At 36.8% G+C, this 15,678-nt stretch overlaps 1 protein-coding gene across 5 annotated transcripts in view; it reads left to right on the plus strand.

Annotated features, from left to right (window-relative positions):
- Positions 1 to 15,678, plus strand: part of LOC150108743 (twitchin-like) — a 2,666,638-nt gene that overhangs the window by 619,243 nt on the left and 2,031,717 nt on the right. For all 5 annotated transcript variants that reach the window (XM_090390962.1, XM_090390961.1, XM_090390964.1 and 2 more), the window contains one exon: positions 11,903 to 11,996. In XM_090390962.1, the coding sequence (XP_090247088.1) occupies positions 11,903 to 11,996 (94 nt within the window). The remainder of the gene's footprint in view (positions 1 to 11,902; positions 11,997 to 15,678) is intronic.

Below are 15,678 nucleotides of genomic sequence, written 5' to 3' on the forward strand. Positions count from 1 at the left end.
ATCTGCATTCAATAAAGTTATTCTTCCACATTCATTCTTTCTTTTGCTTGCAGCATAATGATAAAATTCTTTTGGATTGCCTTTAGCTTGCATGGCCAATTTCTTTTCATACTCCGATTTAGCTTTTCTCACAATACTCGTTACTTTTCTGGCCTGAGTTTTATATATTTCGTAACTTCTCTCACTCTTATGCTCATGATATTCTTTCCACATCATCTTCTTCTTGTGGATTTCTTGCTTAATAACACTGCACATCCATTTCACACCCAACCTATTTACTCTTCAAACACTAGGGATACATTCAGATACCACCTTATTCAAGCACTTTTTCAAAGATTCCCAATGCATATGAAATTTTTCGATTCAGTAACTGATACCATGGGACCAAAGATAATATTCTTCTAAGTTGATCATAATTTTCAGCTTTATAATTCAGCATGTAGCCTGATTTAATCAGAGTTTCAATACAAGTAGATACTTCCCAAGAAAGAACAGCATGATCACTGTCACCAATTGGTGGTAGAATAGCTATATTCTTGACAGAGATCCCTTCTGAAGCTATGAGCAAATCCAACACTTTTTGACCTCGAGTTCCTTCTTTGACATGCTGCTTGAGAAAGTTGCCTTGCAACATTTCAATAAATTCCTCTTCTTGCTTATCATGAGATTTCTCTTCTACCCAATCAATGTTTGGAAAATTAAAGTCACCCATAATGATCATTTGCTTGGTACCCATAAGGCTAAATTGGCGATGCATTTCTTTGTCCCCTACAACTGAGCTGCCAGGTCTGTAGCAACACCCCCACCACGTGTTTCATTCTGTTAACCTCCACTTCACACCAAATAGACTCAAACTCATCGCTACATGGGACATTGTTACCATCATTGTTTTCTTGTATTTCTACTCTAACTGGACTTAAGTCATCTGATATCATTAGTAGCACTCCTTCTCCTCTCCTATCTTTTCTATCATTCCTAAAAATAGTATATCCGTTACACTCTATCCCACTTACCATACCTGATTCTGATAGCCAGGTTTCACTAATGCCAACAATCTAATGCCACATCGTATTCAATAACGCAACAAACTCAACCCCTTTGTTTCTAATGCTCCTGTCATTTGGGAATAGACATAATAAATTACGACCTAGCCTATTCTTATAATTAGATATGCAATATATTTGGTCTTCCTCTAGAATTTTATCTTTTCCCTCCCCAGACATAAAAGGTCCAAATCCAAAGCATATTTTTCCACTCCTACGCCAGATACATAACCATGTTCAAAGGCATTTATATCGTACCATATCTGAACTTTCACGCACATTTTTCCCATTCCTTCCTTGATGTTCTAGTTTCCCTGTCTCTCTGCATTAAGTCTCATACCAAGAAGTAATTTCTCCAGGCTTCTGATGCCAAATGAATTCAAGTGCAGGCCATCATTCTTATACAAATCTTTTCTGCTATCAAACACACCCCACACATCTAAAAACTCACATCCATATCTTCTACATAGCCTGCGCGTGAAATCATTTGCTATCATCGCCCTCCTTCTTAACTCAGTACTATTATATCTATGATGATGTTGACTGTGAATTATGATGTTGACTGTGAACGTGTAGTTGAATGATTCAGCTAATTCCTTCGGTTTCATCTTTTGGCTGAAGGTTTTGGCATTAAACTCTTGAAGGGAATTTTTTTTTTTTTTTGAGTTTATAATTTGTAGAGCCATATTTGTGGTGATGTTTCATATTTGGGGTGCTATTAGATTCCAGGAAATATAGAAGGAGGTGATTCTAAAATGTTTAGACAGATAAGACTGCTGAGTAACAGGAAGGTAATAATTCATATGTGTGAATTGGAGGCACATTCACCTCATGAGGACCACTGTTATGTGGTCCTCATGTGCAAGTGCTGAGTCCTGTTAGAAGGTCCATTGCTTACCATGAAATAAGGTTGTTCAGGAGACATACTACAGGTTCCAGCACAATGTTTTACACTTTGGCAGAAGTTTTAACTCCTTTCTCTCAGAAATGCAACTTTGATACCCTTTATATGCTACCCCCCGCCCCTCCAAATCATTACTGATGTGTGATGATGATCTCTCTAAATCCTGGGTGCTATGACCTGTGCAACCATCCCAGACATATACACGATCATTTGTCAGTTAAACAACTTTTCAGTGGTGAAAATCTTCTCACTTGAGAAGAGGATATCTCTGTGTCTGCTGTTCATGTACTGCCAGAGAAGTGGCTTTGATTTTATTACTCTCTATTGCATAAGTTGTGGTATTAGGAAGTGTCCTGTAGAATGATAATAGGCTCTAACCCCGAGGTTGTCATTTAGTACACATAACATCATTCTCTGCAAAATGTTCAAATTTGGTTTAAAATGTTCAAATGCAAATTTGGTTCCCAGGATTTGAAGGAAAAGACGTAAATTTTTCATGTAGTACTATCATATCCTGTACACTCCTTGAGGGTATATATATATATATATATATATATATATATATATATATATTAGGAATTTGATGATGATGATTTGAAGGGGATAAAGTAACTGTGGAAAGGGGGTGCAGAGGTGGATAACAAAGATGGTATCGGACAGTGCAATGTTAATTATGAAGGACAGGCTGAGGGAGTGTGGAATGCAGAATTTGGTAGATAAAAGAAGGAGAGGTGATATGATTGAGACTTTTAAAATGTTGAGAGGTGGTTACAGGATTGACACTGGAAAGTTCTTTCGCAGGTTCTCTGGTGGAACAGAGGAAAGGATTGAGGACAAGGGACCATCCTTGGAAGTTACGAAAGGAAGTTGTGAGCAAGAAGTTGAGGAGTGGTTTCTTTGCATGGAGGGTGGTTGAACCATGGAATGCATTGCCTGATAGAGTGGTGAGAGCACAAACGGTCAATGAGTTCAAGGGGTGGTATGATAGATTGTGTTTTCTAGGATGAGTCTCTCATAATGAATCTTTTGACTCCATGGAGGCCTGAAATTTTTTTTTTTTTTTTTAAACTGTAATAACATTTTATTTATCATCATACAGAGTATTTACATATATACAGTAAAGTATACTATTACATTTTCTGTTCAGTACAAATGTAGTGTACAGTGATTTTTTAAAATATAAATGTACATAATTTTTTTTTCAATATCAATATCATAGCTTATTATTATACAGCTTATTTACATATACACAATTTTTTTTTTATATATCAGTATCTTCATTATTGTTATACACTTTTCTGACTGTTTTGTTACATAATCTGCATTCTTTGATTATAAGGATTACATGTAAATGAGCGAGGCTGATTAATCCTACCTACTTCGAAGCTTGGATTAGCTGATATAAGAAAGTGGGATTTACCCTTCACCTATGTTGTTGTTACTGTTTATATATGGGATGTAGGTATTGGATGCTGGTGATTTGTGATGTGTATATTAGTGTTAATGATATATTAACTTTGTTGGTATATTTTCCAGAGTTCATGGTTTAATGTTCTGTAGTTATCCATGTGTTTTAAATTTCTTGGTAGATTGTTGAGTTGCTTGGGTATCTGATATGATCTCACAAAAGAACCGTATGAGTTGTTGAAGGGTGTAGGGATGTAGAGAATTGCTGTAGGTCGTGTTATACGATATGTGTCTCTGTTGTTTCGATAGGTGATGTTGAAGTAATTCCTTGTTAATGTTATGTAATGTTTCATGTTTTTGATGCTCAGGATTCTGTGTTGCCATGTGCTGGTCGGATATTTTTTGTTGCATGTAAGGTGTCCAAATCACTGTTGACACAATTTTCCTATGTAATGTTTCTAATTTTGTTAGGTGACTGTTTAATGTGTTTGCATAGACTGTTATACCGTATCTGAGTAGGAATTTGCAGATGCCGTGATATAGGAGTTTTTTATGTTGGATGGAATAATGTCTTTTACTTGGAAGATTTTTGCTGTGGTGATCCCGAATTTGGTGTGTAGGTATTCTATATGTTTTGTTCATTTAAGGTGGCAATCTATGTAGAGACCAAGGTATTTTGCATGTGTTACAGGTTTGATTTCGGGACATTAGCAGGTATTTTTGTTGTTAATGCAGCGCATTTGTGACAGTGTATCGATAGTGATGCGGGATCATGATTCTTGGGTTGTGTGTTATCAACATCTGTGTTTTGGTGCCGTTGATTAGAATTGCGTTTTGGTAGAAGTATGTTGTGATTTCATTTAGGTCTTGTTGTGCTTTGTATGCTGTGTGGATTGCTAGTAGTGCAGTGTCATCTGCATGCTGAAATATTTGACTTCTTATGGCCAAGTTATGAACATTGTTAATGTATGTGTTGAATAGAGTGGGTAATAATATGCTGCTTTGAGGAACACCGTGTTTTATTTGTATGCCCCGGGTGTGACATGTACCTACAGTACTTTTGTTATTTGTGTTCTGTTTGAGATGTAGTTCCTGAACCATGTATACAGCATTCCTCTTATACCTATTGATCATAGATTGGTGAGTAGTATGTCATGCTCAAGTGTATCAAATGCTTTGGCTAAGTCAAGCAGTATAAGGACGCCGTACTTGTTTTTGTCAAGGGCTTTGTTTATCGTGTTGGCGATGTCTTCTAATAAAGTGATGGTGCTTTTTGTTTTCTGAAAGCCATATTGGTTTCGTGAAATGATGTTGTACTTCTGTAAATAGTTCTGTAGTCTGGTGTATGTTCTTTTTTCTAGAATTTTTGAAATGACTGGTAGGGAAGCTATTAGTCTGTAGTTTTGAGTATCATTTCTTTTACCATGTTTGTAAATTGGCCTAATTATTGCAGTTTTTAGTTGTTGTGGAATAATGCCAGTGTTGAATATCCAAAAGTATTGGATAAATCGGATAAATAAATTGGATAAATCCAAAAGTATTGGATTTATTTGTTCAAAGCATGTTATAAGATCTGTGAGTTCCTGTTTTGTTACAGGTGGAAAATACATGGTTTTGTTGTTGACTTTGTGTCGGTAGTTTTTTGTTGATCGTTGGTAGTTTGTCTTTTTTGAGTTGTGATATTGTTTCTGAAGACATGGTTGAATGAATTTGCTAGTTCCTCTTGGTTTCTGTCCTGACTGAAGCTTTTTACAATAAAATCTTGTGCTGGTGTTTTCTTTTTTTGAGTTACTAATTCGTTGAGTGTAGCCCATGTTTGCTTCTTGTTGTCATTATATTCCATGAATTTTTGGAAGTAGTAGTGTCTTTTTGCCCTATGCATTTTTGTTGTTAGTTGATTTCTTGTGTTTTTGTATAAGGTTTGTAAATGTGTGTTACTTGGTGATTTTTTGAATTTTTTTGATAGATTTTCTTTTAGAGTAATACTATTTAGTATGTTGTCATTTATCTATGGATTGATGTCTGTTTGTCGCCTCATTTGTGTAGGCTTTGTTGCTTTTTTGTATATTTCTGTGAACTTTAGTTGAAAATTTTTGTACAATATTACAGGATTATTTATTTTAAGTAGGCAATTGCAGTCTGTATTTTTTCATGGTTATCGACAATGCTCTTTAATATGATTGAGTTTTGTCGACTTTTGTGGTGGTGGGAGGGGGGGGGGGAGGTAACGTAATAAAATGAAGTTCAGACAAAGTAGTGATCGGCAATTTTGACATTAATTACTGATGATGAATCATAATAACAATAATAATAATAATGTCACTGTGGTGTGGAATGACCATATGGCATCGCCTTATGTACAATGAAAACCCGGCGACCAAATCCGTGCACAATAATCCATATGAGGCCTGATCAAGGCCTTATGCAATGGAATCATAACCTCTCTATTTCTGCATGTCAGGGTTCTCCTCATCATTGTCATTATTCGATGTGATGTCTTCACTACTTGTGCAATGTGGCCCCTGAATTTCAGGTTCTTGTCCACCATCACACCTAGATCTCTCATCTCCTCTACTTTTGTTAAAGTTTCCCCACCAAGTTGGCATCACATCGTTGCTCACCAAATATCGAAACCTTACACTTGGCAATATTGAACTGACAGTTCCACTTACCTACCCATTCATGGAATCTATTCAAGTCCTCTTGCAAGGCATTAACATCAGCCTGACTGTGCATTAATCTCCCCAGTTTTGCATCATCTGCAAACAGCTGGATATCACTAGTTAATCCCAACCCAATATCATTAACATACAAATTGAACAACAGTGGCCCCCAAAACTGACCCTTGTGGCACACCACTAGTGACCTTTCTCTTTCAAGATACTGCATCACCATATACAACTGTGATGTCAGTGACTGGCTGTCAGATAGGTATCAGAAAGCCAGTCACTAATCCAGCACAGAAGTCTGTTATCCAATCCCATCTCTTTCAATTTAATTAAGAGCTTGTCATGTGGCAGTCTATCAAAAGCCTTTGCAAAATCCAAGTACACCACTCTATGTGCATCTATTCTGTCCAAGGTATTTGTCACCTTGTTATAGTACATAAGTAAATTAGTGAAGCATGATTTCCCCTTAACAAACCCATGCTGATAACCACAGGGAATACTGCTGTTATCAACCCATTTCTGTATCCTACTTCTCAACAATCTCTCCAGGACCTTCACCACAACTCCAGATATACAGACCAGTCTATAATTTGAAGCTTATCCTTATCATCACCTTTATGTAGTAGAACAATTTCACTCTCCTTCCACTCCCTTGGAACCTGTGCTGTTGCAAAACTCCTGTTAAACAGTCATGCCAATGCTACTGCCAGTTCCCTGGAACATTCTTTTAAGATTATTATTATTATTTCGGGCAACTCCAAGGAGTCGACAGACTCATCAAGGGAGCCCCTAACATCATGTCAAGAACAACTATTCAACATTCACACAGTATCTATCATATCTTATTCAATATGATATCTATCATATCATATTGAACTCATTCACGGTCATAGCACCCACAACAGACTCTTGCAACTTATTCCACTCATTTACCACTCTCCAAGTAAAAAACCTAGCTCTGACACCCTTGTTAACCACATTCTTGCCCAGCTTCCATGTATGGCTCCTAGTCCTCCCACCACCAGTGCTATTCTCAAAAATATCTTCTGGATTATCAATGAGGTATCAAATCATCCACCAATTGGTGAAAGTGACCATGAGGTGATTACTTGGGTGGTTGCCAGCAGTGCAAGGACCCCTGTGAAAAAAGGGTATATGTGGAACTACAAGGGGGGTGATTATGAAGAGCTCAGGAGACAGCTTGCAGGTGTAGCATGGAATGAGGAGTTAGCTGGAAAAGAGATCAATGCAGCTTGGGGGATTTTCAAAAAATATTTAGTGGATGCAATGTCTAAATGTATACCACGGGTGAGAAGGTTAAATAAGTTAGGTGTGAGATGGATGAATAAAGAGATTAAGCATGCAATACAGAGAAAAAGGGCATTGTGGAGGCAGCATAAGAGAAGTGGAAGTAACCAATTTCATGAGTTCTACAAAGACCAGGCAAGGAGAGTGACTTGGTTGGTGAGAGTAGCTAAAGAGAGGAATGAACAGCAGTTAGCTAATGAAGCTAAAAAGAATCCTAGGGAGTTCTTTCGATATGTAGCCAGCAAAAGAAAGAATGATTATGGAAGGATGACATTGATTGGAGGAAATGGTATAAAGACAGCTGTTGCAGAATGTGTGGTGGAGATACTTAATGAGCAGTTCATAAAGATCTTTCAATCTTGTGAATGTGACTTCATGGAGAGATTAAGAGCAGTTGATGATGGGGAGGAGAGACTGACTGTAAGTGAGCAAGAGGTGTTTGGGGAGTTGAGTAAACTAGATGTAAATAAGGCTGTGGGACTTGATAATATATCACCGCGTATTCTGAAGGAATGTGCCAGAGAGTTGACACCTGCCTTGACATATTTTTTTAATACGAGTCTTGCACTTGGTCAACTCCCTAAAGAGTGGAAGGAGGGCAAGATTGTGCCACTTCATAAAGGAGGTGATCGAACTCAAGCATCAAACTATAGGCCTATCTGTGTGTCAGGTGTTGTGGTTAAGTTGTTGGAGAAGCTTGTGAGAACTAGAATCCAGAGTTGGGTTGACAACAATGGTATAATCTTTGATGGACAGCATAGATTTGCTAAAGGGAGGTCGTGTTTTAGTAATCTACTTACTTATTACAATAAAGTGACTGCTTCCTTGGACAGAGGAGAAGGATACACAGTAATATACTTGGATTTCGCAAAAGCTTTTGATAGAGTGCCTCATGATAAGTTGACAGTCAAACTAGAGCAGATGGGGTTGGATATTAGATTAGTGCATTGGATTGGAGACTGGCTATCTGATAGGTATCAACAAGTTGTGTATGGGGGTGTAATATCCAGGAAAAGGAAAGTCACTAGTGGAGTGCCTCAGGGATCTGTTTTAGGGCCATTACTATTTAACTTGTATATTAATGATATTGGCGAAGATTTGGATGGAGATATTCAGTTGTTTGCAGATGATGCAAAGTTGGGACGAACCATAAAGAGTAGTGAAGATGTTGTGGCCTTGCAAGAAGACTTGAATAAATTGATTGATTGGGCAAGCAAATGGGGATGTGAGTTCAATGTTGCAAAATGTAAGGTTTTAAAATTTGGAAAACAAAGATGGGATGCAGAATTTATGCTTGGTAAGAATATATTGTTGGAAGTAGAGGAAATAAGAGATCTGGGAGTGATAGTGGATAAGGATCTAAAATTTAGGGGTCACATCGCCAAAATTGTGAGGACAACACAAAGACTTCTGGGAATGATGAGGAGGACACTGACGTGTAGAAGTAGGGAGATTCTTGTTCCATTGTATATGGCTTTGATTAGGCCACACATGGACTATTGTGCCCAGATTTGGTCACCTGGTTTTCAGAAGGATGAAGAGATGTTGGAAAGGGTCCAAAGGGAACTGACTAAGGTAGTTTCTGACCTCTGGACTGTCGAGTATGAGGAAAGATTGAAAAGATGTAATTTGCAGAGACTAGTGGAGAGAAGGAAGAGGGGAGATATGATAGAGACCTACAAGTTGGTAAGGGGTTGCTATAGGATCAATGGTGGAGAAGTTCTACAGCGAATAGTGGGAGATCAGGGGAGAACCAGAGGTCATCCCTGGAAACTGTATAAAGAGGGTGTGAGTAGGGGAGTGAGAGGCAGGTTTTTTTCGTGCAGAGTTGTGAATGATTGGAATGCCTTGCCTGAGAGTGTGGTGTCTGCAAGGAGTTTGAATGTGTTTAAGACCCGGTATGATGAGATGTGTGTGAGATAAAAGGACCTCCTAGATGAGTCTTTGACTCCATGAGGTCTTGTTTAATAATAATAATAATTAATCTTATAGAAACCCTTCAGTAATTTGAATGTCTCAATCATATCATCCCTTTTTCCGCCTATCAATCGATTTTTGCAACCAACAAATCTTCAATCTGTTCTCATAAGGTTCATTCCACAGACCTGCCATCATCTTGGTCACTCGTCTCTGGATCCTCTCCACCTCCTCCCCATCAAGAAGAAACCTAGGTGACCAAATCTGGGCACAGTAGTTGAGATGAGGTCTTATCAAAGCTCAGTACAGAGGAACAATAACTTGTTTGTCTCTGCTTGTTAAAATATTTTTCAGTAACCAAGTGATTTGATGAGTTGATTTAGCCACTTTTGCAATGTGCCCCCCTATACTTCAACTCCCTATCCACCAACACTCCCAAATCCCTGGCCTCATCAATCTCCTGGAGTACGATTCCACCAATGTGATATACTGCTGCTAATCCTTTCACTCCAAAATGCATAACCTTGCACTTTGCCACACTAAATTGACATCCATTTTCCCTAGCCCAGTCCTCCAAACTATCCAAATCATCCTGCAAAATTTTGACATCTGTGCACTCACAATTGCTCTACCCAACTTTGCATCATCAGCAAACAAGTGAACACTTCCTCTCAGATCCTTTCCTATATTGTTAATGAACAAATTGAAAAGTAGTGGTCCGAGAACAGAACCCTGCAGCACACCACTAGTCACAAGCTGTCTTTTGGACTCCACTCCCAAATAAACCACTCTCTGTTATCTCTCCATCTACCACCCTCTTATCCATCTCACCAACCCTATATCCATCTCCATCTGCTCCAGTTTACTTATTAGAGTTCCATGTGGTATCCTGTCAAAGGACTTGGCAAGGTCCAGTAGAATCACTGTAAGCCCATTACCCTTATCCAGTTTAGCCGTCACTGTGCAAGTTACTGAGGCATGATCTACCCTTCACAAAACCATGTTGCCCCCCCCCCATACAGTATCCCATTATCATCTATCCAATCCTGTATTCTTCTGTTCACTAGTTTCTCCAAGACCTTGACAACGATTCCTGATATGCTAATCGGTCGGTAATTTACAACAGTTGTCTTGGAACCTCCTTTATGCAGTGGAACTATTTTCCCCTCTTTCCACCCCCTCGGGACTAACCCAGACCCGAGATTCAAATTAAACAAAATGGTCAAGGGTTCTGACAATTCTTTAGCCGCTTCACGTACGACATGAGCTGGTATACCATCCAATCCCACAGATGTATTGACTTTGAGGTTTTGCAATAGACTACTCACCTTCACCACAATTCCGTATAATCTATTGGTTCATTCATTTCTGCAATGTCACCACCTGGATGATATACTCAAGATGCCTGGTGATATTTCATCAAATCCTATTGCCTTATTAACATCAAGGTTATTTATTTCCTCAAATACCTCCTGCTCACTCACAATTAAGCTATCCTCCCCTCTGGAATGTCGAGTATGAGGAAAGATTGAAAAGATGTAATTTGCAGAGTCTAGTGGAGAGAAGGAAGAGGGGAGATATGATAGAGACCTACAAGTTGGTAAGGGGTTGTTATAGGGAGGAATGCCTTGCCTGAGAGTGTGGTGTCTGCAAGGAGTTTGAATGTGTTTAAGACCCGGTATGATGAGATGTGTGTGAGATAAAAGGACCTCCTAGATGAGTCTTTGACTCCATGAGGTCTTGTTTAATAATAATAATAATAATAATAATAATGTCCTCTACACTCAAGTTCCTCATGATTCCACCCTGATCAGGATGAAACACACTTATAAATTGATCACTAAATACCTCAACAATGTCTTCTGCAGCAGTTACCATTCTACCACTTTCATCCCTTAACTTCATCTTTCCATGATCATTCTTCCTTCTACTTGCCACATATCTAAAAAAAATTCTCTAGGGTTTTTCTTAGCCTGATTTGCCAATTTCTGTGCATACTCTACTGTTGTTTTCCTTACTAAATGAGTCACTCTCCTGGCTTGTTCCTTATATCATGTGACTGATTACCATTATTCATCTTGTACTTCCTCCAAAGTACTTTATTTTTCCAGATTTCATGCTTAAGCTCCACATTCATCCATTATGCTCGATCAAACTACCTCTTAGTTTGGTTCCTCAACATTTACCTGCCTGTGCTTGGGAAGCTCTACTGGTCAAATATACAATTGTACTATGCTGACAATAGTGACTGCCAACATAGTGCAATCCATTTTTGAAACACACAACTCTGTGACCACCAAATAAAGACTTATTTGAATATTAATCTTAAATATTATTCTTCATTATTAAAGATGAAGAGAATGAATTTGTCATTTGTTACTTTGTGTAAATGACAGAATTATTTTGACCAGTATTTATATGAGTATTATGAGATATTATATGAGGCACTAAGAACATCTGCCACTTGAAAATTTGTTTCAGTACTTGGGAGGGGAATATGAGACATATTTTCCAAGTTTCACTTCGTTCCTCAATATTACACTTAAACCGTAAAAAAAAAAAAAAAAAAAAAAAAAAAAAAAAAACAACGTTCATTAATCTGTATATAGTAGGTGTTGATTTTGTTGAAATTGCTGAAACTGTTCTTATTTCAGGCAATATGCAAAATGGGGTAATAAGAAAGAGGAGCCAGATTGGAATCTTAAACCAGCACAATTGGAAAAACGGCCTTCCTTGAAAGAGACAAAGGTATTTTTTTTATTTATTTTATTATTTTCTTTTTTTCAACTAATGAATTCAAGCATGGTAATATTCTTGCAATAATCATTTTGGTAAATATTGTCTGTATTATTATGTACAAGCACTAATTAATTTTATTTATAAATTTTAATAATAATTTTATTGTTAAAATTTATTAATAATAAATTTATTAAAAAATTATTAAAATTTAATAAATTTTAGTAATTAATTAATTTGAATTAGGTATATTTATTAAGAAATATATGCTATTTAAAATTAATTAAAAAAAATCTTTTTATATTTATGCATTTATTTATTTATTTATTTTTAATAATTTATTTTTTTGCTAAATGCAATTCTTTTCTCATCAGCTTTATAAGAGATATGAGACTACTCAGCCATCCAAGATCCTTTGTAGGTTTTTATAGATTAACCTCCCTACCAGCCAATGTGGATAAAATAGTGACAACAAATTGCACTGCTTATCCATGTTATTCAATGGGTTTTAGAGCTTCGTATCCAGATTTAGCTCGGACACTGTGGTCGATTGGGGGTTAAGACTGTATTAATAACAGTTGCAATTATGCTACTGTTTGCATGATCATTATGTTGGTAATTCCTTGTTATTTACACTAGTGAACGAATATATCTGCATTAAAATAAATATTTGACTTTTACTGTTCCTTGTGTATAAATTGTACCAGTTAATAGAAATGAATTGTCTATTTGAAAGTTCCTTGTCGTCGTCTAGTATAGGCTCTTTATGTCCTGTTCCTGCTCTGCAGATGAAGTTGATCTTTCCACCTTAATCTTTGATGTCCACAGTCTCTTCTTCCTCTAGGTTTATATTTATATACTAATTTGGGGATCCTATTGTTATTCATCATTTCTATGTGGTGTAGCCAATTTTGCTGATATTCTTCTATTTCTTGTATGATGTTTTTTGTATCTAATTGTTCTCTTATTTCTGTGTTTTGCTTTTTATCTAACCTAGTGAGTCCCAGGACTTAGAAACTTCATCTGTGCTTAGAGACTTCATCTGTGGCCTTAGAAACTTCATCTGTGCTGCTTCTAGTCTTTGTTTGTTTCTTTGTTGAAAGTTTCTAATATAAGTGCATATCATATACTTGTTATATATGCAAGTATATACCATATATTTGTTATATATGCAAGTATATACCATATATTTGTTATATATGCAAGTATATACCATGTTCTTAGTCACTATTATTTAAAAATTCCTTGTCAGTTACACTAATGAATGAATATACAGCATCTACATAAATTCAATATTTGACTTTTTTTATTGTTCTCTATGTATAAATTATGTATATCAGTTGATATATAAGTAATTGTGAATTTGAAAGTTCCTTCAATTATAAAAGTTTGACATACAAGTGTTATTTACTTATATACTTCCATTCTATAAACTGTCACTCAACTTTACCCATTTAAATTGATTGCAATGACGAATAACTGAACATACAACAGTAACATTCTAACATAACTAAGTTTCAACACATTTGATAGTAGATATGTTTATTTTTCTATATAAATCGATTGGTAGAGCCTCTGCTACTAATGGCTCAGTTAAGTAAGTTTGAGTGCGGTTAGTAGTTGGAAGGGGACCAATCGTTCGATGCTGTTGACACACTCTCCCTCGATGAGTCCTTGGACTCCCTGGAGGTGTCAAATAATAATAATAATAATAATAAATATATTCAACAAAAAGGTGGGGATGCAGACACTTGGATAAAGGATTAAACCAAGAATATAATTTTTTGGCCTGTTTAAATTATTAAAGTTCAATATACAAGTGTTATTTACAAAATACAAGTATATACTATATCCTTGTATTTTATAAACTGTCACTCAGCATTTCACCCATCTGGATTGATTGCAATGGCTAATAATTGAACATATGAGAGTAACATTCTTAGATCCCATGAAAATAAGTCTATAACAGATATAACTCAGCTTTGACACATTTGATAGTAGATATGTTTATTTTTCTATATAAATATATTCAGGCAAAAAGGTGCGAATGCAGATAGCAGTAAAGTTGAAGCAATTTGGTGCGAGATGGGAGCCAATAAAGTGATATAATTATTATTATTATTATTATTATCCTAAGACTGCATGAAGTCATGGACTCATCTAAATTGCATCATACCATGCCTTAAATACATTTAAATTCTCTGCAGATACCATGTTCTCAGGCAATGCATTCCAATCATTCCCAACTCTCCATGCAAGAAACTTTCTTCTCACTTCAAACCAAGTGACCAAATCTGTGCATAGTAGTCCATATGTGGCCTAATCAGAGCTTTATACAATGAAACCAGAATCTCCTTACTTCTACAAGTCAGTATCCTCTATGTCAGGGGTTCTCAACCTTTTCCATTAGCATACCACTATATTTAATTCAAGATATTAGATGTACCAGTAAGGCAGTGGCTCATGTACCACCAGTGGTATGCATACCATAGGTTGAGAATCCCTGCTCTATGTCATTGCTGAAATTCATTGTTTTGGCAATATGTCTTCTTCATTTCAGATCCTTATCCACCATCACCTTAAGATCTCTTATTTCCTCCACCTCCAACATTATATATCCACCAAGAGTAAATTTGACATCTCATCTTTGTTTTCCAAATTTTAAAATCTTACATTTCACAACATTAAACTCAAATCCCCACTCTAGTGCCCATTCACTCGGTCTATTGAAGTCCTCTTGTGAGGCCACAACTTTTGCTCCACTCCTCATAGTTCATTGCAACTTTTCATCATCTGCAAATGACTGAATATCCCTACTCAAATCTTCCCCAAATTCATTATCATACAAGTTATCAGCAGTGCCCCTAAAACAGACCCCTGAGGCACACCACTAGACTTTCCCCTTCTGGGATATTGCTCCCCCATTCACAACTTGTTGATACCTGTCAGACAACCAATCTCCAATCCAACGTCTAATATCCAATCCCATCTGCTCTTGTTTAACTGTCAACTTATCATCTGGTAATCTATCAAAAGCCTTTGCAAAGTGTAACTATACTGCCGTGTATCCATCTCCCATGTGCAATGCTGCTGTCACCTTATTGTAATAAGTAAGTACGTAGGCTGTTCAATAAGCAATAAGAATAATTTTACTGTCGTGAAACCACTCATCACGATATTAATTTCTTTGGAATAAAGAAATGTTGCTGTCTGTATTAACAAAAGAGGTTGATAGATGGCGTATATGGGTTGATGCGCCAGAGTGTCACATGACTAAATGCAAGCTTGTTTCGGTGCGCCTAAAACAGACCCCTGAGGCACACCACTAGACTTTCCCCTTCTGGGATATTGCTCCCCCATTCACAACTTGTTGATACCTGTCAGACAACCAATCTCCAATCCAACGTCTAATATCCAATCCCATCTGCTCTTGTTTAACTGTCAACTTATCATCTGGTAATCTATCAAAAGCCTTTGCAAAGTGTAACTATACTGCCGTGTATCCATCTCCCATGTGCAATGCTGCTGTCACCTTATTGTAATAAGTAAGTACGTAGGCTGTTCAATAAGCAATAAGAATAATTTTACTGTCGTGAAACCACTCATCACGATATTAATTTCTTTGGAATAAAGAAATGTTGCTGTCTGTATTAACAAAAGAGGTTGATAGATGGCGTATATGGGTTGATGCGCC

The sequence above is a fragment of the Typopeltis vanoorti genome, chromosome 3 (genome assembly GCF_054136105.1).
Source record: "Typopeltis vanoorti isolate ZY-2024b chromosome 3, IOZ_Tvanoo_1.0, whole genome shotgun sequence".
NCBI classification, from domain to species: Eukaryota; Metazoa; Arthropoda; class Arachnida; order Uropygi; family Thelyphonidae; genus Typopeltis; species Typopeltis vanoorti.